General features: G+C 48.4%; 1 protein-coding gene across 2 annotated transcripts in view; it reads left to right on the forward strand.

The window, feature by feature from the left end:
* The window catches only part of TTYH3 (tweety family member 3), a 119,891-nt gene that overhangs the window by 54,242 nt on the left and 41,117 nt on the right, over positions 1-24,532 (forward strand). For both annotated transcript variants that reach the window (XM_007656958.4, XM_001513370.6), the window contains exons 2-4: positions 12,106-12,275; positions 22,593-22,704; positions 23,509-23,729. In XM_007656958.4, the coding sequence (XP_007655148.1) occupies positions 12,106-12,275; positions 22,593-22,704; positions 23,509-23,729 (503 nt within the window). The remainder of the gene's footprint in view (positions 1-12,105; positions 12,276-22,592; positions 22,705-23,508; positions 23,730-24,532) is intronic.

Genomic DNA, 24,532 nt, shown 5'->3' on the forward strand with positions numbered 1-24,532 from the left:
GTGAAGTACTTTCTGTGTGCCACCTACTAGGGTAGATAATAATTACGGTATTTGTTAGGCACTTACTATGTGCAAAGCTCTGTTCTAAAAGCTAGAATAGATACAAGGAAAACAGGTTGGACACAGTCCCTGTCCCACCTGGGGCTCACAGTCTTAATCCCATTTTACAGGTGAGGTAACAGGCACAGAAATGTGAAGTGACTTGCTCAAGGTCACACAGCAGACGAGTGGCAGAGCCAGGATTAGAATCCCGGTCCTCTGACTCCCAAGCCCGTGTTCTTGCTACTATGCCATGTTGCTTCCCACAGTAGTCAGATCAGGCAGTCTGTCCCACGTGGGACTGGATCTAAAGAGGAGGAATTTAATGCCCATTTTATAGATGAGAAATCTGAGGTGCAGAGAAGTTGTGACTTGCCTAAGGTCGCACAGCAGGCAGATGGTGGAACCAGGGTTAGAATCCAGGTCTTCTGACTCCCAGGCCTGTGTTCTTTCCACTGGACCCCGTTTTTTGCCACCTTCTGTGCCGCCCTCTCCTCTGAAACACAGGAATGAGTTAATTATGCTGCGTCACCCTACCTTTCCTCAATAATTAAGAGAAACATTCATGAACTGCTTATAGCATGGGTGAAGCGCTGCCGCAAACTCTCAGTCGAGAACCACCCTGGATTCATCTGCTCTTGCATAATCTCCCCAACCCAGTTTGTAGCTGGGCCAGACTGAGGCCCACCGGCCAATCCAAACCAGTGTGAGGCTTTCAAGCAGCCATCTTCCCGTCCACTTGCTCCCAGTCATCTGACAGACCACTACTCTCCTCATCTTCAAAGCCCTGCTAAAACTACATCTCCTTCCCGGATGCCTTCCCTGACTCTTCTCTCATCTCCCCGTCCTCTATCCCTATCGGGTCACCTATGCAATAAGTCCAAAGCCCCTAAATACATAGGTTTCCCCACAGCACTTATGTGCATACCTTTATAGTAACTGTCATTTATTTTTAGTGCCTGGCTCCCCTGTTAGTTTGTAAACTTCTTGAGGGTAGGGATGTGTCTACTTACTCGGCTGTACTCTCTAAAGTGCTTAAGACAGTCCTCTTCTGGTAGTAAGTGTTCAATAAATACCACGGATAGATTTATATAAAGTCAAAAGTTCAAGGATTGAGAAACAGCATGGCCCAGTGGATAGAGCACAGGCCTGGGAGTCAGAAGGATCTGGGTTCTAATACTGGCTCCACCACTTGTCTGCTGGGTGACCTCGGGCATGACACTTCACTTCTCTGTGCCTCTCACCTCATCTGTGAAATGGGGATTTAGAATGAGCCTCGGTGGAAAATGGACTGTGCCCAACATGATGAATTTGTATCTACCCCAGTGCTTAGTACAGTGCCAAGCACATAGCAAGTACTCAACAAATATCACCAAAAAAAATAACTGATCTTTGCGTTGGAACTACTAGGTATTTGATCCCTAACCCCAAACTTATCTTTTGAAAAATGATCTTGGTGTTCCCCTTTTAATATGGAACTCTCTGGGATTTCCCTGGAGGAAACCAGCTCTGCCATCGTTTGGAGGTCAGTTGTTGCATCAGATGACTCGAGACCTGGCGGGCATGCAGGTCTCGATTTCCGATACTCTCTGTCTCTCGTTCCTGGAGGGCCAAGCCTTCGGTGAAAGAGCTCTCGTTCCTCGAGGACTGAGCACTCAATGGAAAAGCTTTGTCTAGCTGCATTGCTTATGTTTGAGGTTTCAGGTTTCTTCATCATATGTGGTTAGGGACATATTAGGTCAGTGTAACTGAGACAGATGGTTGCTACCGAAGGGAGAGACCCTGACATTATAAAATAGCACTCTCTAAAAGTTGAGGAATCCAACTGACTGGCACGTTACTAGTTTTAGGACCCAGCTGGTCTCCAACTGAGCTAATTTGACTAGCTTAAACAGATGTCATTCTCAATGAAACGTTTTGTCAATCCGTCTATCTTTATGGTATCTGTTAAGCACTTACTACATGCCAGAGACTCTACTAAGCGCTTGGGGGGATCCAAGAAAATCAGGTTGGACACTGTCCCTGTCCTACATGGGGCTCACAGTCGTAACCCCCATTGTGCAGTTGAGATAATTGAGGCCTAGTGAAGTGACTTGCCCAAAGTCACACAGCAGACAAGTGCTCTTTCCACTAGGCCACACTGCTTCTCGTGTGTGTATATGTATATAGGAATGTTTTTAATCCAGTTGATTTTAAATGGTCTGAAATAGCACTCTATGGATTGGAATAATTATTTGAAAGTAAATATTTTTGAATCTTCTGGAGAGATCCTATAGGACTAGTGCCATATTGGCTCAGATCGATGGTGGTCCATCCCGCCTAGCGTTCTGCCTCTAGCCATGGCATTGCAGAGTCAACCCGTTGTGGGCAGGGAATGTATCTGTTATATTTTTATGTTGGTATTTGTTAAGCGCTTACTATGTGCCGAGCACTGTTGTAAGCGCTGGGGTAGATACAAGGTAATTAGGTTGTCCCACATGAGGCTCACAGTCTTAATCCCCATTTTCCAGATGAGGTCACTGAGGCCCAGAGAAGCGAAGTGACTTGCCCAGAGTCACACAGCTGACAAGTGGCGGAGCCGGGATTAGAGAACCCATGACCTCTGACTCCTAAGCCCGTGCTCTTTCCACTGTGTTTTACTCTCTCAAGGCCATAGTAAAGTGCCCTGCACACAGTAAGCACTCAATAAATATGACTGATCAATCAACCAATCAGCTAATGGTATGTCCTGCTTACCAACATCTGTTTAAATGTCACTCCTCTTCAGGGCTTAAATTGGAGGAGGATCCCTTGGCACCTGCTAAAACACACTTGGGGCCATTCTGCTTTTAAACATTTTCCCTAAGTGATCATTCCAGGTGATTTCTTGACCCTAACTGTGGCTCTGTCATAAACCTGGGTCTTCTGTGGTGATAATTCCATATCCCCGTAATGAATTCATTCATTCATTCAATCGTATTAAGCGCTTACTGTGTACAGAGCCCTATACTAAGTGCTTGGGAAGGTACAGGACGGCAATAAAGTCCCTGCCCACAGTGAGCTCACAGTCTGGCCGGGGGAAGGAGGGCAGGGAGACAGACATCAATACAAATAAATAAAATTACAGAATCCAAATGGCCAGAGTGGAAACAGTGATAAATTCCGGGTCATCTGGAGAGAGATAGAATCAATCAATCAGTCATATTTATTAAGCATTTACTGTGTGCCGAACACTACTAAGTACTTGGGAGGGTACATTATAACAATAAACAGATACATTCCCTTCCCGCAATGAGCTTCCAGTCTAGAGAGGGAGACAGACATTAATACAGACATCAATAAATTGTTTATTATGGATATATATGTGTATATGTGTGTGTGTGTGTGTGTATATATATATATACACACAAATATTTATACGTGTGTATTTGCTGTGGGACCGAGGATGGGGTGAATAAAGGGAGCAAATCTTTAAGTGCAAGGGTGACAAAGAAGGTAGTGGGAGAAGAGGAAAGGAGGGTTTAGGGAAGGCTTCTTGGAGGCAATGTGCCTTCAAAAAGATTTTGATGGTGGGAGAGTCCATATGAAGAGGGAGGGTGTTCCAGGCCAGAGGCAGGACATGGGCAAGTGGCCGGCGGCGAGATAGACGAGATCGAGGTACAGTGAGTAGGTTGACGTTAGAGGAGTGAAGTGTGTGGGCTGGGTGGTAAGAAAGCAGTGAAGTATGACAGGAGAGCATAAGGTGATTGCTTTAAAGCCATTGGTAAGGAGTTTCTTTTTGAAGCGGAGCTGCATAGGCAATCAGTGGACGTTCTTTAGGAGTGGGGAGATGTAGACCAAACATGGAATAAACTAGGACGTTGTGCTTGGGTCCCAGAGAGGCCCTCATCCAGCCCTCTCCACCACCAATTCGGAGCTGATTTCCCTCGCGTGGGATGGAGGGGATTTGAGGACAGGGAGTGGGGGAAAGGAGAGAAAGGGTCAGTGCAGCTGGGATTGTTAACTGTCAGGGGCTAGCCTCCCAAAGCCATCTGGACAGAGGAAACTTGGCAAACTCAAAGAAGGGAGTTTTGCTGAAACCCCGAAGCAGTAGAACCTCTTGGCCCAGCTTTATAAACAGGGCCTCTTCCTGAGGACCACATGTCTTTTTTTTCCTATCTGTTATCTTTATATGAGCCTCTCTCCTTCCTGTTCTTATCTCCAGTGGTCACTCTCTGACCCCAGTCCTTGGGTGACTTTTGGCTGAATTTTTCAAAGCAACCCCACCTTTTCCTGCCCACTTAGATATCTGGGAAGGCAGGCTACCTGAGTGTCAGAACAGAGTTGAGCCTCGACTCGGGGAGAAAGGTTTTTTGGGACTCTGGAAGGCTCCTCTAAAATGCTACATCAAAGCCACTTTGCTTTAAATGGGGCCTGCTCTTAAATGGGGCACTGCTCTGTCCCGTGGCTCTGCCTCTATTATTGCAGGATATGTAAAGTGACCGTGACACAAAGAATACCCTTTTTAGGAAAGCACTGTGGTCTAGTGGAAAGGGCATGGGCATGGGAGTCAAAGAACTTGAGTTCTAACTCTGACACTGCCAGTTGTCTGCTGTGTGACCTTGGGCAAGTCACTTAAATTCTCTTTGCCTCAGTTTCCTCAACTTTAAAATAGGGATTCAATAACTGTTCTCCCTCCTATTTAAACCATGACCCCCATGTGGGAGGCTCTGGGTCCAACCTGATTTACTTGTATCTATCCCGGCGCTTAGAATAGTGCTTGACAAATAGTAAGCACTTAAATAGCATAATAAATAAATAGGCCAGAACCCAGGAGTGGAAATGCTCAGGGTCCTTGGAAGGGAACCACCTTTTAATTGTTGGGGCCATACATTCATTACTACAGCAGCCTTCTTCTGTATTCCCAGTCTCAGGCCTTTCCTCTGTCAATCGATCAGTTTTATTTATTGAGTACTTACTCTGTGCAGAGCACTGTACTAAGCACTTGGGGGAGTCCAATACAACAGAGTTGGTAGACACAATCCCTGCCCACAACGAGCTTACAGTTTGCATGTCATGTCTGTCGAATTATTTCTCCACCGATGCTTGAATTGTGGTGTTTGTTCAGACTGTCCCATTAGATGGAAAACTCAATGAATACCAGGACTGAGTTCGTTCTCTATGTAATCCGGGACAGGGCTGTGCATATAACCAATGCTTAGTCTATACCACTGAATGCAGAGGGACGATATGATGTCATACTTACTCAAATCCTTCACCGGTTATCGGGCATCTCTTCACCCTGGTGACCTGTCTTCCTCCTCTGAAGACTGGGCCTTAGAAGAATAGGATGGCAAGACAAGAAATTTAGTTCTTCCATTTATCTGGTTTCCATTCAAATGTTTAAACTCTAAAAAGCATTATATATTATATATAAATATATATATATATAAAACCCACCCACCTCCTCACCGTCCCTCGGTCTCACCTATCCCACCGTCGACCCCTGGGCCACGTCCTCCCGTGGTCCTGGAACGCCCTCCCTCCTCACCTCCACCAAACTAATTCTCTTCCCCTCTTCAAAACCCTACTTAAAGTTCACCTCTTCCAAGAGGCCTTCCCAGACTGAGCTCCCCTTTTCCCTCTGCTCCCTCTATCCCCCCCACCTCTCCGCAGCTAAACCCTTTTCTCCCTCCTTTCCCTCTGCCCCTCCCCATCTCCCGTCCCATCCCCTCAGCACTGTACTCGTCCGCTCAACTGTATATATCTTCATCACCCTATTTATTTTGTTTAATGAGATGTACATCACCCTGATTCTATTTATTTGCTATTGTTTTAATGAGATGTTCTTCCCCTTGACTCTATTTATTGCCATTGTTGTTGTCTGTCTGTCTCCCCCGATTAGACTGTAAGCCCGTCAGAGGGCAGGGACCGTCTCTGTTACCGATTTGTACATTCCAAGTGCTTAGTACAGTGCTCTGCACTTAGTAAGCGCTCAATAAATACTATTGAATGAATATTATATATACTTATGTTGTCCTTCATTTACATATCCGTCATTTATTTATATTACTATGTGACTCCCTCTCTAAACTGTAAACTCCTTGTGGGCAGAGAACTTGCCTATTAGCTTTATTATATTATACTCTTCCAAGTGTTGGATATAGTGCTGTGCACACAGTAAGCACTCAATAAATACAATTGAGATGTATGGTTATGTGGCTAAGTGGGCTCATGTTTTGGTTTAGAAAATGATGAGGTAGAGGAAGTGCGGAAAGAAAGACTGGAAGGAATAAGCTCATTTCCTTTTGGTGACTTGTGAGATCAGGCAATTGTTTGCATATTAGAGCGACAGGGAGGGAGAGGGCCACTTTACTCACTTCTACCATCACCAGAAAGTGAGTTTTTGATTTTGGGGGTTTGAGGTCTTCATACTGCTGATTCAGTGTGTTGCTCTCTAAGCTGGGAATTGTCAAGATAAACAACCCCAGCTGTCTTGGTGGTGAAAATGACAATGACATTTTTCCAGGGGTTGGGAAAAGAAAAGGGGTAAATTCAGTCTTAAACTAGGTTTCTTACCTTGGTGATGATTTTAATGTTACTAAAAGGATTGGACAAAAAGTAAAAAAGTCACTTGCGGCGCTTTAACACTTTCACAGAGACCTGGACGTTTGCTGGATCGCTGGATGACTTCAGCAACTTTGCTGCCCAGAAAGAGAGGAAAGGAAATGGCAAAGTGAAATTTGACCTTTTTAATGGTGGTATTATTATTGATAATAAATTATCATTAGTATTACTCTATAGGTAAACACTTACTCTCTGTCAAGCACTGCTCAAAGCACTGGGGTAGATACAGTTAATCAGGTTTGGACATAGACTGTGGCCCACATGGGACTCAGTCTGTGTAGATGATTAGAATTTAATCTACATTTTAAAGATGAGGTAACTGAGGCACAGAGAAGTTGTGACCCTGCTAATCATTAAGTGCTTATTATGTGCCAGACACTGTACTACTCGCTGGGATAGATAGATGATAATCAGGCCCCATACGGGGCTCAGCGTCTAAGTAGGAGAGGAAACAGGTTTTGAATCCCCACTTTGCTGATGAAGGAATTGAGGCTCAGAGAAGTTACGTGACCCTCCCAAGGATACACAGCAGGTATGTAGCAGAACAGGACTGGAACTCAGGTCCTCTGACTCCCTGGCCTGTGTTCTTTCCAGTATGGCCTGCTGCGTTTCACCTGAAGGGAAAAGGATATAAGCAAGGTCTTGGATGGACAACAAAAGCACATAGAGTCCATATGAGTGGTCAGACAGTAGAAATCCTGATTCTCCAGCTTTGGTAGTGAGTGGATTCCCCTAAGGACCACCTGGGAAACTTTGGGATTTTTCCATTGTCCTTCTTGGCTCTGTTTCTGCCCCATTTCTTTCCCCCGAAAGAGCTCCTTACCACATTCCCACCTAACCAGACCTACTGGGCAAGCTCTGAGAAGTGAGAGGCATTGTTTGAGCTCTGGTTTTGTCAGTGTCCTGTGCGTCACGGAGAGAGGCAGGCGGCATCCTTCCATCTCACGGTTTTCAGCAGCGATTTTCATAGTGGTCTGAGGCCTCAGCGAACATTTGGGGAGCTGGATCTCAATTTGTAGTCATCTGTATCCGTAGGCCCGTGTTGTGTGGGTTCCTTCACTGCCTGAGAACCCTGGCCTCAGATAACCAAGCCCCAGAGTTCGTGTTGGAAAACATAAGCATTTGGTTTGATCCATTCTCTCAGTCCTTGCCCAGATCCTGCTGTTTACTCCTACAACCGTCTGCTTATTGGGTCTTAAATCGAATCTTCAGGGGCCAGAGGGATTAGCAGCTTGGGTCCTGTTGTCCAGTAAGGCTGTTGGAGTTCAGCTTCATTTATCATTCGCTCCATCTGCCATATAGCAGGCCTGTTGGGTCACAACCTGGAGGGTGGGATGGCTCCCCATTTATCCCTCAAATTATAGGGACGATATCGGCCGAGTCTAATGATGGACTTGGGAATCCCTCTAGGGACACAGGGTCAAGATGAAGCTGGTGAGGCGTCAGCTCTCTCGGCTCCATTTTGCGTCCTCCCCGTAGCTTAGTACGGTGCTCATCATTTGGGAAATACTTAATAAATCCCCTAATTAACTCATCCCCGGGAGTGAGACGGCCATTCCGGTAGTAGTGTTGAGCAGGTCTGTGCTGGGTGATTGCAGACAGTTCCTTGGGGTTCTTATCAAAGCTCCTGAAGCTTTTTATAGGCACCTAAACGTGATTCACCCTGTTTCAGGGATGGGGAAGCTACCCTGTAAAAGTCACTGACCACAGAATCCAGAGTCCCAAAAACAAATGGTGGTAGGTAAGGGATATGTATGTGCGTACACCATCTTCGCCGCTGCTAATTGAAATAATTCGACTTGTCAACAGGAAATATGAGCCCACTCCTGGCACACATAGAAACAGCCAGGTGCATATTGAAAAGCGGCAGCCAGTTGAGGGCTGTGAGACTTGAGTGAAAAGTATCAAGGTAACTAGGAATAAAAGTCAGGTTGTTTGCTCTTCCTTCCTCCTCAAACCACCCCAACCCTTGCCTCCTACAAATTTCCTGAGGCCAATTGTCAATTCATGCCTTCTTCCGGCCCCAGGTCCAGAGGAGACTGTCGTTTCCAAGAGCCATTTCCAGAGGCCGGCCCAAGACTAGTAGATTTGGGCTGTGGTTGGGAAGTGGGAACTGAGATGTGTTGTCTTGGAATGGAGACCCTGCTCAGAAGGGCTCGGTTACAGGGAGACCTTGTTAATCGGGGCTATAGATGAGGTAGATTATCAGGTGTTAATTATTTATGATGATACTGAAGAGTGAGTTAGTTAATGCGATGGAGTGTATTTTGTAATCATAATGTCTTCCTTCTAAACTGGCCCTCTTGCTCTTCACAATTAAGCCTCAGCAGTGGAAGGAGGCTGTGAGACTTCTGGATGTGCCTCAACCTGGAAAACCACTCTTTTAACTATCTCCTTGCCTCCAGGTCCCTGAGTCAGTTGGTACAGGCTGCGGGGAGAGAAGTGAGAGAAAAAGTGTTTTCCTTCCGATGAACTTCAGACTAAAAGTAAAGCGCTGCAGAGTCATATTGCCATCCAGCCTTTTCTGTAGCTGGGAGACCCAATCTCTCCCCAGTTGCCCCATCTGACACCTCTGCAGTTCCATCAGCCTCACTTATAACTTACATTCATCATGAAACGGCAAGGCAGAGTCACCAAGACGTTCTAAAACAAAATCAGTGTGCTGACCTCAACCCAGCCCTGCCAGGTGGGAAATGTGTGAAGAGAACGAACGACAGTGGGAAACCCAAGCAGATGCAGCTTGGTTAGCTGAGAAATTGGGAATTTAAAAAGAGAAAGGCTGAGGAACTGTTACAAGGATACAGTAAAGCAGAGCCCCTGGCAGTGCTTTATACCAGATGAAAACAGGGACCCAATTGCCAGATAGACCAGTGTGGCGCACTGGAATCGAGAAAGAGGTGGCTCTGAGCAGAAACGTCATAAAGATTGAGACAAGGAAGCCAAAGCGAAAAGGGCACCAAGCCCTCCAAACAACAAATATGACGACACAGTAAGGAACAGTCTCTGAGTTTATACAGTGCATTCGGGACTGTAGGCGCCTCCATATTGGCCTTTTCATCTGCACCCGCACCATAGGGGAACTTCACTATCAAGATTGCCTTGTTCAGGCATGAAGGACGACTATGTGTGTCTATGCTCCCAGTTCTCCTATAATGCGAGGGCTGCATCGATGCCAAACTCTGCATTAAGCAAAATGCTCCCTGTAGCTCTCATCTGATCAGATGCTGCGTGAAGTCATGCGTACTCAACTCTCAGGCTCATAAGCTTTCCTCCACTAATGCAACAGGCAGGGCCCAAATAGTTACTCCTTGTCAAAAGAACACCTTTTTAAATTTCCCTAACAGTCTTCTAGAAAGCAAATATTTGGGCAGAACTGGGTGTATATTTATTCACCTGTCAGTAGATCGATACTATTTGTTGAGTGGCGACTTTGTGCAGAGCACTATACTAAGCACTTGAGGGGATGCAATAGAGCTAGTAGGTACAATCCACTTTTAGTATACACCTATCTATCTTGACATCCTCTTTCTACTCCTATGGATAACATGTTCTGTGTCTGCCTCCCCCATTAGATTGTAAGCTCCCTGAGAGCTGGCATGATGTCTTTTATCCCAGTTGTATTTTTGGTTCATCTGCTTACAGTAGGTGCTCAGTAAATACTATTGTTTGGAGCAGGGCACAATTCAGTCCTGGTCCATGACGGGGTCACAAACTAAGAAGGAAGATTGTGAACTTGAGGACAAAGATGATCTCTTTCTACTCTGTTTAGTGCTCTGCACATAGTAAATGCTCAATAAATACCACTGATTGAGGAGGGAAGTCCAATATAATAGAGATGATATAGGAATATAATCCAAGCTACAGAGAAAGCAGGGTGAAGTAAATATGGGGGGAGGGGCTGTTTGTTTTGGAGTTTTCACCACTCTCAATGCATAGAAACTCCACAACTCTCTCCATTCTAAAACTGAGGAAGGCGGCTGCTTCCTGGCCCCTAATTTCTTCATTCAATTCATTCATTCAATAGTATTTATTGAGCGCTTACTATGTGCAGAGCACTGTGCTAAGCGCTTGGAATGTACAAATCGGTAACAGATACAGTCCCTGCCCTCTGACGGGTTTACAGTCTAATTTCTTCAGACTCCATTCCCACAGTGTCGGATGGAAAGAGGAAGGCTCCCCAGGGATCAGGCTTGGCCTGGCGTGCACTCCCTGGTACTCTTTGTGGCAGTCATCCCACCCTCAAGGGGACAAAGGAGAGGGACTGGAGTGTTTGGCAGTCTCCTGGGGAGAGCCATCTTCTTCCCTGAATAGCATGCTCAGGGATCTCTGTTCTAGCATGGCGGCACCCGTGGACAGAGGCTTGGTGATGAATGCCCCAGGTTTGGGGAGCTTTCACCCGCTTTCACCCACTGACCCCTCTGCTCTAAGGTGTATGTTTCTTCTCTCCCATTCTCCAGCCTCCTCCGCCTTCGGTACTCCTACTTTACCAAACAGACTGAAGCCCTGCAGAAGGGAGAGGTGGAGAAACTCTGAAACTCACCCTCGTACTTGGATTTGCACCCTTTATTTACCCCTCCCTCAGCCCCACAGCATTTGTTTACATATCTGTAATTTATTTATTTATGTTAATGTCTGTCTGCCCGTCTAGACTGTAAGCTCATTGTGGGCAGGGAACATGTTTACCAACTCTCTCTCTCACAAGTGCTTAGTGTAATGCTCTGCTGACAGTAAGCACTCGTCAAAGGGCAGGGACCGTCTATATCTGTTACCGATTTGTACATTCCAAGCGCTTAGTACAGTGCTCTGCACATAGTAAGCGCTCAATAAATACTATTGAATGAATGAATAAATACAATCGATTCACTGACTGAAGATGCCATGGCAGAGAGAGTGATGAATCTATAGAGACAGGCTCTAGAGCTGTGGTAGAAAGAATTCAAGGGAGGGAAGCTGGGAAAAATGGGTAACGGCGAGGCACGCAGAGACAGGTACATGATACATACACACCAGGGAGAGGCAGCATCGGTCAAGGTGGGAAAAATGATATGGGACCATCTTAGGAAGCGGGCCAAATTTTGTTTCACGGAAGCTTTGGAGCAGGGCTCCTCTGCATATCGCTCTTAACCTTTAGATAAGAAAGAGTGAGGATGGGCCGACTGCAGGGGAAAGAGGGAAAGGAAGAGTATTAACGGAAGACTCCCAAGCACTTTTCACAAAGATAGGCTATTGAACTCTCCTGGAACAACTCTGGGTTAAGTAGGCTAATGGGAGAAGCCGGATGAATAGAATACGCCCGACTCGCATTTCCTCCCAGCCCTTCCCTAACCCAATGTGTTTCCAGCTCTCGACAGTTCTGTCTCCTGGCTGGGATCCAGGTAGCAGTTGTGGATGCCTATTCTGGCATTCCCCCCTGACCTCAACCATCCTCCCCTCCACCCCCAGCCCCGACGTAACAGAGTTTGCTGTTTGTTTCTCTTGCAGGCCCTGCTGCTGCTAGGTGGCGTGGCCTTGTCCTGCCTCGCTCTCGATCTCCTCTTCCTCCTCTTCTACTCCTTCTGGCTGTGCTGTCGTCACCGGAAGAGCGAGGAGCACCTCAACGCCGACTGCTGCTGTACTGCCTGGTGCGTCATCATCGCCACCTTGGTCTGCAGGTAAGAGACCCCTTCTGCCCCCCCACCCTCACTTCCTTTCCAGGAAGACTGACCGACCCTCCGGGAGGGGGTGGGCACCTGTTGTGCTTGGCGTTTTCTGTGCTGGGCCAGCCTCTTAATTGGGACGGCCTAAGAGGCTTAAGGTTTTATTGAACCCCAAGGGTTTCAAGTCTGTGAAAGGATTATTAGACAGCTTCCTTGTTCTTTGAGGGTAAAGAGGAATGCCTTTAAACTTCAACACAACTGCTTGAGTTTGGCTGTAATTATGTATGTGTGTGTGTGTGTTCATATATGTTTGTACCTGTCTTTTGGGTGCCAAGATGACAGTACCTGTGAGCATGTGCAAGTGTTGCAGATAGGATAGGACCACCGCATGACTGGCAATCTCTTCCAAACTGTGTGCAGGTGCTGCATTGCTTACCCACTTGACTGGCATTCATTTTGTCTCTGTTGCTTGGTGTCATGGTCTTCCCGAAGCCTCTGTTCCAAGAAAGTTACCCCATTCCTAATGGCAATTCAGCTGGCTGGCCTGTCTTTGGCTGCTGTCACCAAGTGTCTGTGCTGTATCATCCGAGCCTTTGCCTCATTGTGTTTGTAAAGTATTTCTTCAGTCTACCCTGTTTTCCATTTCCCTATTTCAGGAATTTACAATGCCAGCTTCTCCTGGCATAAAAGTCTTCCCTGGCTGGTGGAATCAGCGGGGGGGGCAGAGGGAGGTTCTTTTTTTTAATGGCATTTGTAAAGTGCTTACTATGTGCCAAGCACTGTTCTGAATACTGGAGTAGATAAAAGGTAATCAGATTGGACACAGTCCGTGTCCCACGTGGGGCTCACAGTCTTAATCTGAGGCACAGAGAAGCGAAGTGACTTGTCCAAGTGCACCCGCTGGACAAGTGTCCGAGCTGGGATAGAACCCAGGTCCTTCTGACTCCCAGGCCCGTGCTCTGTCCGCTAGACCATGCTGCGATTAAGGGAGGATGTGGAATCTTCCCTGGAAGACTTCAGTAATGAGACACACTCTCATCCAGTTGGGATGGCTAAGGTTTGCTCCTCTCAGGAAACCAGGCATCTCCTGAACCTCTCATCCCTCTGTTTCTGTAGCTGAAGCCCAGTTTGCCTGTGACTTCAAGAGTGAAGCCAATCTGAATGATAGCTCCTCCACTGGACTGCATGCCCACTGGCTAGATTGTTAGCTCTGCTAATTCTGCCTACCAACTCTGTTAAAGGCTTCCAAGGCTGTTCATTGAGTCAGTCAGGCATTCATATTTACTGAGCACTTACTGTGTGAAGAACACTGTACAAAACACTTGGGCGAGTACAATATAGCAATAAACACATTCCCTGCCCACGGTGAGCTTACAGTCTGGAGGACTGTACAGTATCTGGCATATTAACAAATATCTTTAAAAAAAAATCTAAAGGAGGCTCCGACCAAGGCTTGAGATGTCACCATGGGTGGTGGGAGGCAGAAAACAATGATGGAAACCCCAACTGGGCCAGAGTGGCCTACCAAGGTGTTGGGGGACCACTCCTAGAACCAGGGTATCCCAGGACTACCCCCTCCTTGTTTCTCTTCTGCAGGAACAGGGAGAGGTGTCGCTCAGTGCCCTGCCCGCTGCGGGTCTTGCGGACGGCTCAGGCCAGGTTTCCTGCTGGGACGCTCTACAGTCCCAGAAGCCAGGATAAAACCTTCGTGCCCGCCTTTGTCCTGCCCACCTCCCACAACCTACGGCGAGCTGATTCAGACCGGAACGCCTGCCTGGGTTGGGGTGGGCTTCGGAGGCTGAGACGGCAGCACTGCTCCGGGGCCGAGAGGCGGGGCTCCATGGTACCGGGGATCCCTAAGTCAGCACGTATTTTTGCTTAGGGCAGGTAACGTAGAGCTCTCCCTACCCTGTCGCCCGTTAAATCCAGGACCTGCCCCTGATTTAGAAAAGTGGAAACCCCCTTAATCATTCCTTGTCAGCAGCAGGTCATTTAAAGTCGCAGCAAATCCTCATTAGGGAAGATACTGGCTGCCCCGCTTAGGGTTAACTCTTTTTATTAGGCATTTTCAGCGTCTACATTTCCAGGGCCTTGGCAGGAGGCTAGAGAGACCCCTGGAGGGCAGGAACAGTTGCTGAGGCACAGAGTGGCACACTGACTTGTGAGTGCAAAAAGCTGGGCACGGATCTGTCTCTAAAGGCAGAGAGCCAGGAGAAGACTGAAGCTCCTCGAACAGTGGTTTCAGTGCAGTTGTCCGGGCGCTTTTCTGGTGGGTTACAGGCATTTGTGGAGTTGAACTGTCAGGACCGGAAGAGCCCTGAACCCCTCCACCCTCCTATCTCCACAAGTCTCCCCGACTGAATTCCCGAGAACTTCATCTGCACGTCCCCAATCTCCTGAAAGAACCCAGTTCCTAGCCTTTTCTTAGAGAAGCTTGACTGGCTGTTATTTATAGTTTTGCTGCTGCTACTAGCAGATATTGGTTTTGTTCTCTTTGGGGGGGGCGGGGGAGGGTCGGAGGGTGTGTGGGGGGGTGTGTTTGTGTCTTTCCCATATCTGCAGCAAGGAGGTGGACTGTTTGAAGGGGAGTTGGCTGTATTAAAAGGGTGTGGGTGAATTTTTTGGAAAGGGATAGGAGATTGTTTGGATGGGAAAATGGATCCCGTTGTCACTGCCACACAGGGTTAGGTGCGTGCAGAAGCCAAATCCCTTTGTACGGTCCCTTCCGGCCTTCTCTGAACGAGCCTTCTAACCCTTGTTACCCAGAGCTGGCTGTGCCAGTGGTGACGAAGGCAGGTGCCCTAATGAAAGCCCAAGATCAGCCCATGGTGGGCAAGGAACGGGTCTACTAACTCTGTTATAATTGTACTCTCCCAAGCATCTAGTACAATGTTCTGCACACGGTAAGTGCTCAGTAAATATGATTGATTAAGATCTTTCCCTGGCTGGGACCAAGCAGGACTCCTCTGTGGAATAAAGTGCTCTGCACACAGCGTTCAATAAATATCATTGATTGATTTTCAGCGTCACTGATTGTTGTCTGGCCCAGGACACTCATAGCTGCCCCATAAGGACTTTTGTACTGCTGCTTGGCTGGCAGGCCTGGTCGGTTTCAGGCAGTGCCCAGGCTAGATACTATAAAATTTATCCAATTAAAGACATGCTCCTGAAAAGTGGAGGAACCTGGAGAAAGGGCCTAGGAGTCTGCAGAAGAATTTGTTCCAATCTACTAAATGGCCCCGGGAAGATGAGCCGCATTGGCCCACCAGCCACTGAGACCAGGAATACAAATCAATCTTGTATTTATTGAGTGCTTATTGTATGCAGAACACTCTACTAAGTGCTTGAGAGAGTATAACGTAAAAGAGTTGGTAGGCAAGTTCCCTGCCCACAACTAGAACTTACAGATTAGATGGGGAGACAGGATCAAGGACAGACTGTGAGCTCATTGTGGGAAGGGAGTATGTCTGTTGTTGTATCGTACTCCCTCAGGCACTTTGTACAGTGCTTTGCACACAATAAGCGCTCAATAAATATGATCAGATGAATGAGGGAGGGAAGCTTAGCTCACCAGGCAGACCCAGTGGGCGGGGAACACGCAAGGATAGAGTGGGCTTGAGATACCCTGAGCTGGGATAGACTACATTTCTAAGTTACTGACCGGTCTCAGGGTGACCGTTTGGAATCCGGGTCTCTGCCCTTTGCATTCTTCTCAGCCTGACGATCTTGCTTGGAGTTCAGTGCCTAGTTTCTTCCTAACTGACTTGGAAGGTTAATTGCAAATTCACCCTCATCTCTCCCCCAACTCCTTTTTCCCCAGTGAAGCCAGAACCAGACCCACGACTGCAGGTGGCTCAGACATAATGCTTCCTAACTTCCCATCCCTTCAGCTCTGACAGGCCAATCTTCAACCTTCCTTAACATCTTTTCCCCTCGGCGATGATGTCCTCCAGTGGTCTGCTTCTCTATTAACCATCGGGGGAACATGAACATTACTAATTCTTAAGTGCATCCAGGGTAGATGTCAGAGCACTTTTGATTTGCTCAGTTAAAGATGAATGGGACCTCCGGGCCCACTCCTTCCTCCCCAGACCCGGGGGTTTACCGTCCCTCTGTGTCAGCAAGAAGACATCCCATTTGTCTGCCAGCAGGAGTGGGGAGGCAACGAGGTAGCCACTCAGTGTGTTTGATGGGTAACCTCTGGGTCTTCCCGCACTGCAGTGCTGCCTGCTCTCCAGTCTAGTAATGCAAAGACGGTTTCTCAGCAGCTCACACCTGTCCTCGGTTAACCACGCAACTCCCCCTGTGGAAAGAGAACACCAGCCCGGGCTCTATCCCTGAAGCTGCTCCCCTTCTGCTCTGTCTCTGGATGGAGTCCAGCATGGTGTAGTGGATACAGCTTGGGCCTGGGAGTCGGAAGGTCATGGGTTCTAATCCTGTCTCTGCCACTGTTCTGCTGTGTGATCTTGGACAAGGCATTTCACTTCTCTGGCCTTCAGTTACCCCTTTTGTAAAATGGGGATTGAGACTCTGAGCCCCACATGGGACAGGGACTGGGTCCAACCCAATTTGCTCATTGGCACCCCAGCGCTTAGTACGTTAGCTGACACATAGTGAGCGCTGAACAGATATCACAGTTAGTATTATTAGTCCCTTTCCTTTTCTCCAGGATGTCTTGCTTCCTGTTGCTGGATGCTCAGCGCGTCGAGAACTGCTTCTGGTGGAAGTCTTATGGCCCCACTAACACTAAATATTGCAGTTTGGCTTTTAGGGACCTAGACTGTCAGCGCATTACGGGCAGGGAACATATCTACCAACTCTGTTATTTCGTACTCTCCCAAGCGCTTAGTACAATGCTCTGCACACGGAAAGCACTCAAGAAACACAAACAGAAGGAGCGTGGCTCAGTGGATAGAGCACAGGCCTGGGAGTCAGAAGGACCTGGACTCTAAACCTGGCTCTGCCACTTATCTGCTGGGTGACTTGGGCAAGGCACTTCACTTCTCTGTGCCTCAGATACCTCATCTGTAAAATGGGGATTAAGACTGTGAGCCCTATGTTGGACAGGGACATTGTCCAACCTGACAACCTTGTATCTACCTGGCACTTAGTACGGTGCCTGGCATCGTGGCTCAGTGGAAAGAGCACGGGCTTTGGAGTCAGAGGTCATGGGTTTGAATCCCGGCTCGGCCACTTGTCAGCTGTGTGACTGTGGGCAAGTCACTTAACTTCTCGGTGCCTCAGTGACCTCATCTGTAAAATGGGGATTAAGACTGTGAGCCCCACGTGGGACAACCTGATTCCCCTCTGTCCACCCCAGCGCTTAGAACAGGGCTCGGCCTATAGTAAGCACTTAACAAATACCAACATTATTATGTGCGCTTAGCAAATACCATTTTAAAAAATTGAGAGGGCTTGAGAAGCCTCCATACTGATTCCTGGAAGGGTTGGACTGCCCCTTTGGGCAACAGGCTTCTATATAGCCCACAGCAAGAGGGAGTCCTGTAGGTGTCATGGGAAAACCAAGCAGTAGAGAGCCAGCATGGTGGAAGTTGGAGAAGGAGAGGCAGGAGGGAGCCGGCTGTTTTACTGCTTGTGCAGTGGTTTCTGATAACCTATGACCTGATTGTCTCTGATAACCTATGACCTGATTGTCTTAAATGCAGTAAACTTAACTGTTCTGAGAAGTTCCTCACGATTCTGAGATTACTCCTTGCTGGCATAGCTAGTCGTAACAAAGCTGTCCTTTCTATTTCTCACTGCCTGTGCAGTAAAGCAGGGCTGCATTGAGCAGGTCCAGTCCTGCTCATTGAATTCTATAGAGCCGTACTGGAGGGGGAACAAGAGACCTGGGTGCCAGTGATGGAATTAACTTCCAGCCCTCTGGGAAGTCTTCCACCTCGAAAGGCTCCAAGCATCCTCAAAAGTTATTATGTGCGGTTGGCTGGACCTTAGAGGCACACACTCAAGACAACAGGCAACTGACTCTGCAGAGACAAAGTGACAGGGTGGACTAACAATAAGTTTGAAGAAAACTGGGTTGGAACAACCCTACCCAGGATCAAAGATCTTCACTGACTACTCAAACTAAACATCATCATGGAACTTAACAGTACCTTCTCCACCAGTGTAACAGGAGACATAGAAGTAGAAAATGATGTCAAGAAGGCAAGTGTATCCTTTCAGATGCCATTAGATACCATGTGGCATCTGGCTTCAGACCACACTGAAGATCCACAAAGTTAGAGGGTTCTCCATGCTGTGAGAGCTAAACTAACCACATTTAGTCCTTTGAGCCATTCCATCGATGTCTCGTGTATCTTCAGCATCATTTCTCTGGGTGGGATTTGAAAGAGAATGGATTTTATAATAGTATTGCACATCACTTATTCCGTGTCAAGTACTTTGCTAAGCACTTGGGACAGATATAGCATAATCAAGTTGCAGGCTGACCACGTCCCACACGGAGTTCATGGTGTATGTAGGAGGGGGAACAGTTATTGAATCCCCATTTTTGCCAATCTGGTAATTGAGCCAACAAGAACCCCAGTGCTTAACATAGTGCTTGGCGCATAGTAAGTGCTTAACTTTATTTTGGGGGGTGGTATTTAAGTGACTCGCCCACGGTCACACAGCTGACAGATGGAACTGGGATTAGAACCCAGGTCCTCTGACCCTCAGGCCTGTGCTCTTTCCACTAGACCACACTGCTTCCTTGACAGTAGGAAACCCAAACGAGATGAGATGAGCCAACCAAAAAGAAAGGGACAGGAGAAACAGTAAGGATGCAGTTCCTCTCCATCCTGTCCTCTGTCTCCACCTGCTTTCACTCCTCCCTGCCCTCCCAGGGGTCTCCGGCAGAGTGTCACATTGAGGAAGTCCAATGCCCAGGGCAAACTAAGTCGCCAGACTAGAGGAGAGGGAGGGTGGGAGGTAAGCAGGGCGGGGAGATTTGCTTCCCGAAATAACATTCCTCCTTCAGTCCTGAAGTGTCTGTGGTAATTACACAAGCAAATTAAGCTAACACTTCTCCTGAGAATTGCAGGGCTGTGAAGGCCTCTGCTTTAAAGGTCCTGTAATTAAGGATGAGTCGGTATGGTTTGGTTGGATTCTTCGCGTCAAAAGATGCCGGGAATGGAAGGTGTGCCTCTTCTGCAGTGTGTGAAGACCCTGAGGAGAAATCTCAGCGCAAGCTCTTCTCACTTCTCTGCTTCTGCAGAGAGGAGGAGCCACCCAGGCCTTTCCTGGGTAGTTCTTTAATCCGCAGATCCCCAGAAATGCCTCCGCTCAGGAAGGGGCACCGGGAGGCAGTGATGTGATGGTTGAACTGTGGGAGGGCAACATGTTTAGGGCATGGGTGAGGACTGGAGGAAGTCAGGGAGAGGGTGAATGGGCCTGCCGCGGCCCTTGACCTGAATGGAAGTGACTTCTGGGAGAGATCCTGGGGAGGACAGGAACACTTCTGTGTGCTCAGCACTTTGCGTCTTTCCAAGGCTGTGGGTTCAGTCTCCTGATTTCGAAGCCTTAGGGGACGATCTCGCCCTGTAGCCGAGCTCGAGAACGCAAGGCAAACTGGGACGGTGAAGAAACACTGATTTCATGAGCCCGATGTCAGGTGCCATTGCCCAGAGGCCTTTGTTTGGGAACACCTGATGCCACTTCCCCAGTCCGGAGCCAGAAACTCTGGTTCACCTGGCTCTGGTCTGCACACCTCTACCCCAGGCCAGGAGTAACAAAGCTGCAGGTTAGGGAGAAGAGTCCAGCGGCTGCGGGGTGGGGGGAGGAGTCAGGACCCAAAGATTTGAAGCTGGGTACCAGATATGACTAGAGCTATTTAATCTTTCTGTCCATGGGTCAGGAGTAATGACCTCCCTTTTGGGGACCCAGGAAGGTCACTGTACTCGGAGGTTTTCGGTCTCTAAAGTGATAGAGTTGTGGATCTGCTACCCCCTCCTTTGTTAGTAAAGATAATATATATGAAGATTTTGATTTGATGACAGCAGTGAGCAGAAACAGGGCTGTCCAGGGCCTGTTCTTCAGGCTTCCTGGTCTTAATGGATTGCTCTTCGAGGCCAGAATGTTTCCATCTCCCCACTGGCTTCATTTTCTCCTCTGCGAGGGGAACAGGAGTGTTGTTAAACCTGGGCATCTTGATCCAAAGAGAGAGGGAACAAGCCCACGGGGGTATGAATGCAGGTTGCCCAATTGCCACTAAAACATTCCAAGCTCTTGGGTGCCAGTGGGAGTGGAGCATAGAAGTAGGACAGTTCATTAATTCATTCATTCAGTCTTATTTATCGAGTGCTGATTGTGTGCAGAGCACTGTACTAAGCACTTGGGAGAGTACACTATAACAATAAACAGACTCATTGCCTGCCCACAGGGAGCTTACTCTCTAGAGGGGGAGACAGACATTAACATAAATAAATTACAGATATCTATATAAGTGCTGGGAGGGGGGGCTGAATAAAGGGAACAAGTCAGGGTGACACCAAAGGGAGTGGAAGAAGAGAAAAGGTCTAGTCAGGGAAGGCCTCTTGGAGGAGATGTACCTTCAGTGAGGCTTTGAAGTGGGGGGGTGAGTAATTGCCTTTCGGATGTGAGGAGGGAGGGAGCTGGAGCTTGGGTTCAGGCCTCTGGCTTGGATTTATTCCCCTGTTGGCTGCTGCTACTTTTGTTCTGGTTTGAAGTAAGCAGGGGGAAGGTTTTTTTATCTGCTAGCGTCAGCACTGGGCCTGAAGAAGTCTGCTTTGCAGCTGTCTTTCCCTGAAGAACTGCCGTGTGGTTGCACCAGCCCTGCTGCCTCATTCTGAACATGTTGGTTCCGGGGAGGTGTTGGATAGTTTGGTTAGGGAATTGGGGTCCCCTTTATCCTTCTGGGAGAGGGCATGAATCCCACGTCCTTCTCTGACGTAAATTCTTGTAGTTCGCATGCCTAATGGCAAGAGCCCTGCTGAGAGCTTCATTTTGTGCCCCAGATGGAAGTCAGTCTTTCAGTCCCTGCTGGTTTCTATATAAAATAAAGAAAAAATAATTGTCTCCTCAAACCAGTTGGTCTTTGCATTAACTGCAAGGAAGATGGAAGAATAATGGAATAAATCTTCTCCTATTCCCGGGAATGTGTGTTCTTGGGGACCAGTAGCTATTGCTAGGTACTGTCAGTGTCATTAGAATCCTAAACTTCCTCCCTCCTTCCTGTGCATTCAAAATGTGGGTCAGCACTCCCGCTGTGGAGAGTGTTTCAGCTCAGGCATTTTGCAGCCTCAAGCTTTGGTCATTTCTGGAGGGCCCAGTGCTGGGGGTGAAAGCCGTGGGTTGACAGATTCCCACAGCTGTTATTTCCTTTGTCTGCACATGGTTCCCAAGAAAAAAGGGCCAGCAGGAGAAAGAATGGGGTGGAGAAGGGGGTGGAATGGGGAAGGGAGAGAATAAAATGCAGGGGCAACTTGGTGAGAGGACATTTGCCGTTTAGGTACACGTTGCCACACGGGATTCATAGCCTGCAACTCCAGCCTCGAGCAAATCCCGTAGAAAGCGAGATGAGAACCATCATAATGGTGGTATTCATTTAAATGAATTTACTTTGTGCCAAGCACTGTACTAAGTGCTGGGCAGATACAAGATAATCAGGTTGGATAGAGTCCATGTCCCTCAAGGGGCTCCCAGTCTGAGGAGGAGGGAGAACGGGTATTTAACCATGCCTCGAGTCAGTGGATGAAATGGATCCAGGAGGCAGAGGGAAATGTGAAGTGTCAACGCATCCGTTAAATAGGAAATCAAACCTTTTTAGGGCTAGGGCTGTTGTTCCAGTGTGACACAGATGTGGCCGGGCAGGCTTACCAATCGATCAGTCGATCAAACTTCCACCCCTCCTTCCCCACCTACTTTTCTTCTCAGCACAGGTCACTCATCTCCTTTCAGAGAGAGAAGGGAGAAGAGACCAGATAAAGGTATGCCCCATCAAAATAAGCCCACGTTCCGACCCCGGCCTTCCCGGCCCAAGCTGTGTTCTGGATCCTCTCCTGGCTCTCATTGGGATTGGAGGCAGGCTAAGACCTCCATCTGGGGAAGAGGAAGGAAGCATTGCTGGGCTTGGGCTTTACGTTCAGTTACCCAATGGTCCCGTTGTTGGACTGAGGCCCATCAGGCCTTAAATAGAAGAGACAGAGGTTGGCAGAGGCACTGAAGAGCGTCTAGGCTCAACTTGAGCCTGGCTGGATTTTTGTGGGCCTAGCCTGGATCCAATCTTAGTGGGCTGTAGCAGACTTGTGAGCTTTCCCCTAACCTGCCCGCTGCACACTCACCAACTCTCTCTCTCTCCTTCTCTCCCAGCGCTGGCATCGCCGTCGGATTTTATGGCAATGGGGAGACCAGTGATGGTATCCACCGACTCACATATTCTCTCCGACACGCCAACCGCACAGTGGCAGGAGTCCAGGATCGGGTGAGTGCAGGGAGGGGACAACAGCCCTTCTGAGAATCCCTCAGCTCCTCCTCTCTTTCTACTGTAGCCCGGATGCAAGGGGACCGGGCTGCTGTGGCCTTTGGCCAATAGGGAGAGGCTTCGTCTAATCCTTTTCTCCCAGCCCTGAATATTGTCCTTCCCCAGCATCTTGGGTGCGTTTGTGTGTGAGGGTGGTGTGTGCACCAGCTTCCCATTAACACTCCCTACGAAAAAGCGGCAGGAACAGAACGCTATTGTTATTCCGAATTGTAACCGTGCCCATTTGACAGGCATCCAGTAGCTGCTCCCCAGCCTTTGTGTGGCGAGTGGGCTTTGGGTTGGGTGTAGGGACTGTTCCTGGACGGGTGGCTGTTGTTATCCCAATGATTATTCGTCTCAAATACTTTTTATTAGTCGTCACCACCCCCAGTCAGGGTGCTCAGCACTGCAGCTCCTGCTGTCTTGGTGCACGTTTAGTTCCACTTGGGTTTTCATAGTGGAGAAAGTCTGCCAAGTCACGGGATTTTGCTGGCAAAATGGATCTTGTCGATCCAAATAAGCTCCTCCCCAAGTCCTCTTCCTTCAGTTGTTCTTCTTAGGGAGAGGTGAAAAGCTCTGGGCTGACCAAACCGGCTCTAATGAGTGGTTATGGGAGGGTTTTACCCAGGAGGGAGCCCGGGCTTATTGCCTCCGGGTCCGCTGATGGATCTCACCCTACGCTGACTTGGGAGGTCTGAGTACCAAGCGGGGACTGCTTTTTGTCAGCTGACTGTGCCATCTCCTGGTCTCCCCTGCTCTCCACAGGTGGCCGACACAACCGTAGCCGTGAACCAGACCGTGGAATCCAGCCTGCAGACTTTGGAGAAACTGTTTTCGAAGCACTCAGACTACCTTCACGTGGTCCAGAAACTCCAAGGCCTCCTGGATGAGCTGGTCCGGCAAACCGCAGATATTCCCTTCTGGAAGAACAAGGAGATCTCCCTAGAGGAAGTAGCCATTCAAATTGACCTGTACGACTGGTACAGGTGAGCCACTCCTAGGGTCTGTCCGCCTCTGCTCTACCCAGGTCAGGTTAGTCTCCAGGTAGAGTAAAGCTCCCAGCTCGGTTGGGTCAGCAGCCCAGCCCCTGGATGTTTGACCGGGCCTTCTGTTGTTTCTCACCAAAAGACACTGAAAACCAGCCAGGATTGTAACACGGAACCTGGGCCTGTTTTGATGCTGATGCCACTTAGGTCTGAATCTCATCAGGACAACTTGGTTGATTTGCCAGGTGTCGTACTTTGAGGAAATCTGCCGAACCCCTGGCTTGTTCACCCCGGTGATCCTGAAGTCTCTGCCTCCCTGACCCTTGCGTGTTCTGAGTTCTCAAGCTCTAAGACTTAAATCCCTTGGATTCTTTCCCATTTTTATTTGGAGACTATGACTGCCTTCCCGCAGCTGGTAATTGAATAAACTTCCTCACCCTCAGACCTGCTTCTCTGCAGCATTTAGACACAATGGCGGATGTCTCCTTGAGGCTGCCTGGGGTCTTTCCTAGAGTGTGGGGATGGGTTAGTTGGATTGCATACATTTCCTCTCACAGAGCTATTACTCAAGAACTGGGCTCTCCAAAGCTGGGGGGACGAGGTCTGCTGGTCAACCTCAGTAGGGAAGGTCTTGTGTGAAATTCTTGTGAGAGCACCGGCCTGGAAGTCAGGACTTGGATTCTAATCCCAGCTCCGCCACGTGTCTGCCTTGTGACCTAGGGCAAGTCACTTAGCTTCTCTGGGCCCCAGTTACCTCATCTGTCAAATGGGGATTAAGAGTATGAGGCCCACGTGGGACAGGG

The sequence above is a fragment of the Ornithorhynchus anatinus genome, chromosome 2, assembly GCF_004115215.2.
Source record: "Ornithorhynchus anatinus isolate Pmale09 chromosome 2, mOrnAna1.pri.v4, whole genome shotgun sequence".
NCBI classification, from domain to species: Eukaryota; Metazoa; Chordata; class Mammalia; order Monotremata; family Ornithorhynchidae; genus Ornithorhynchus; species Ornithorhynchus anatinus.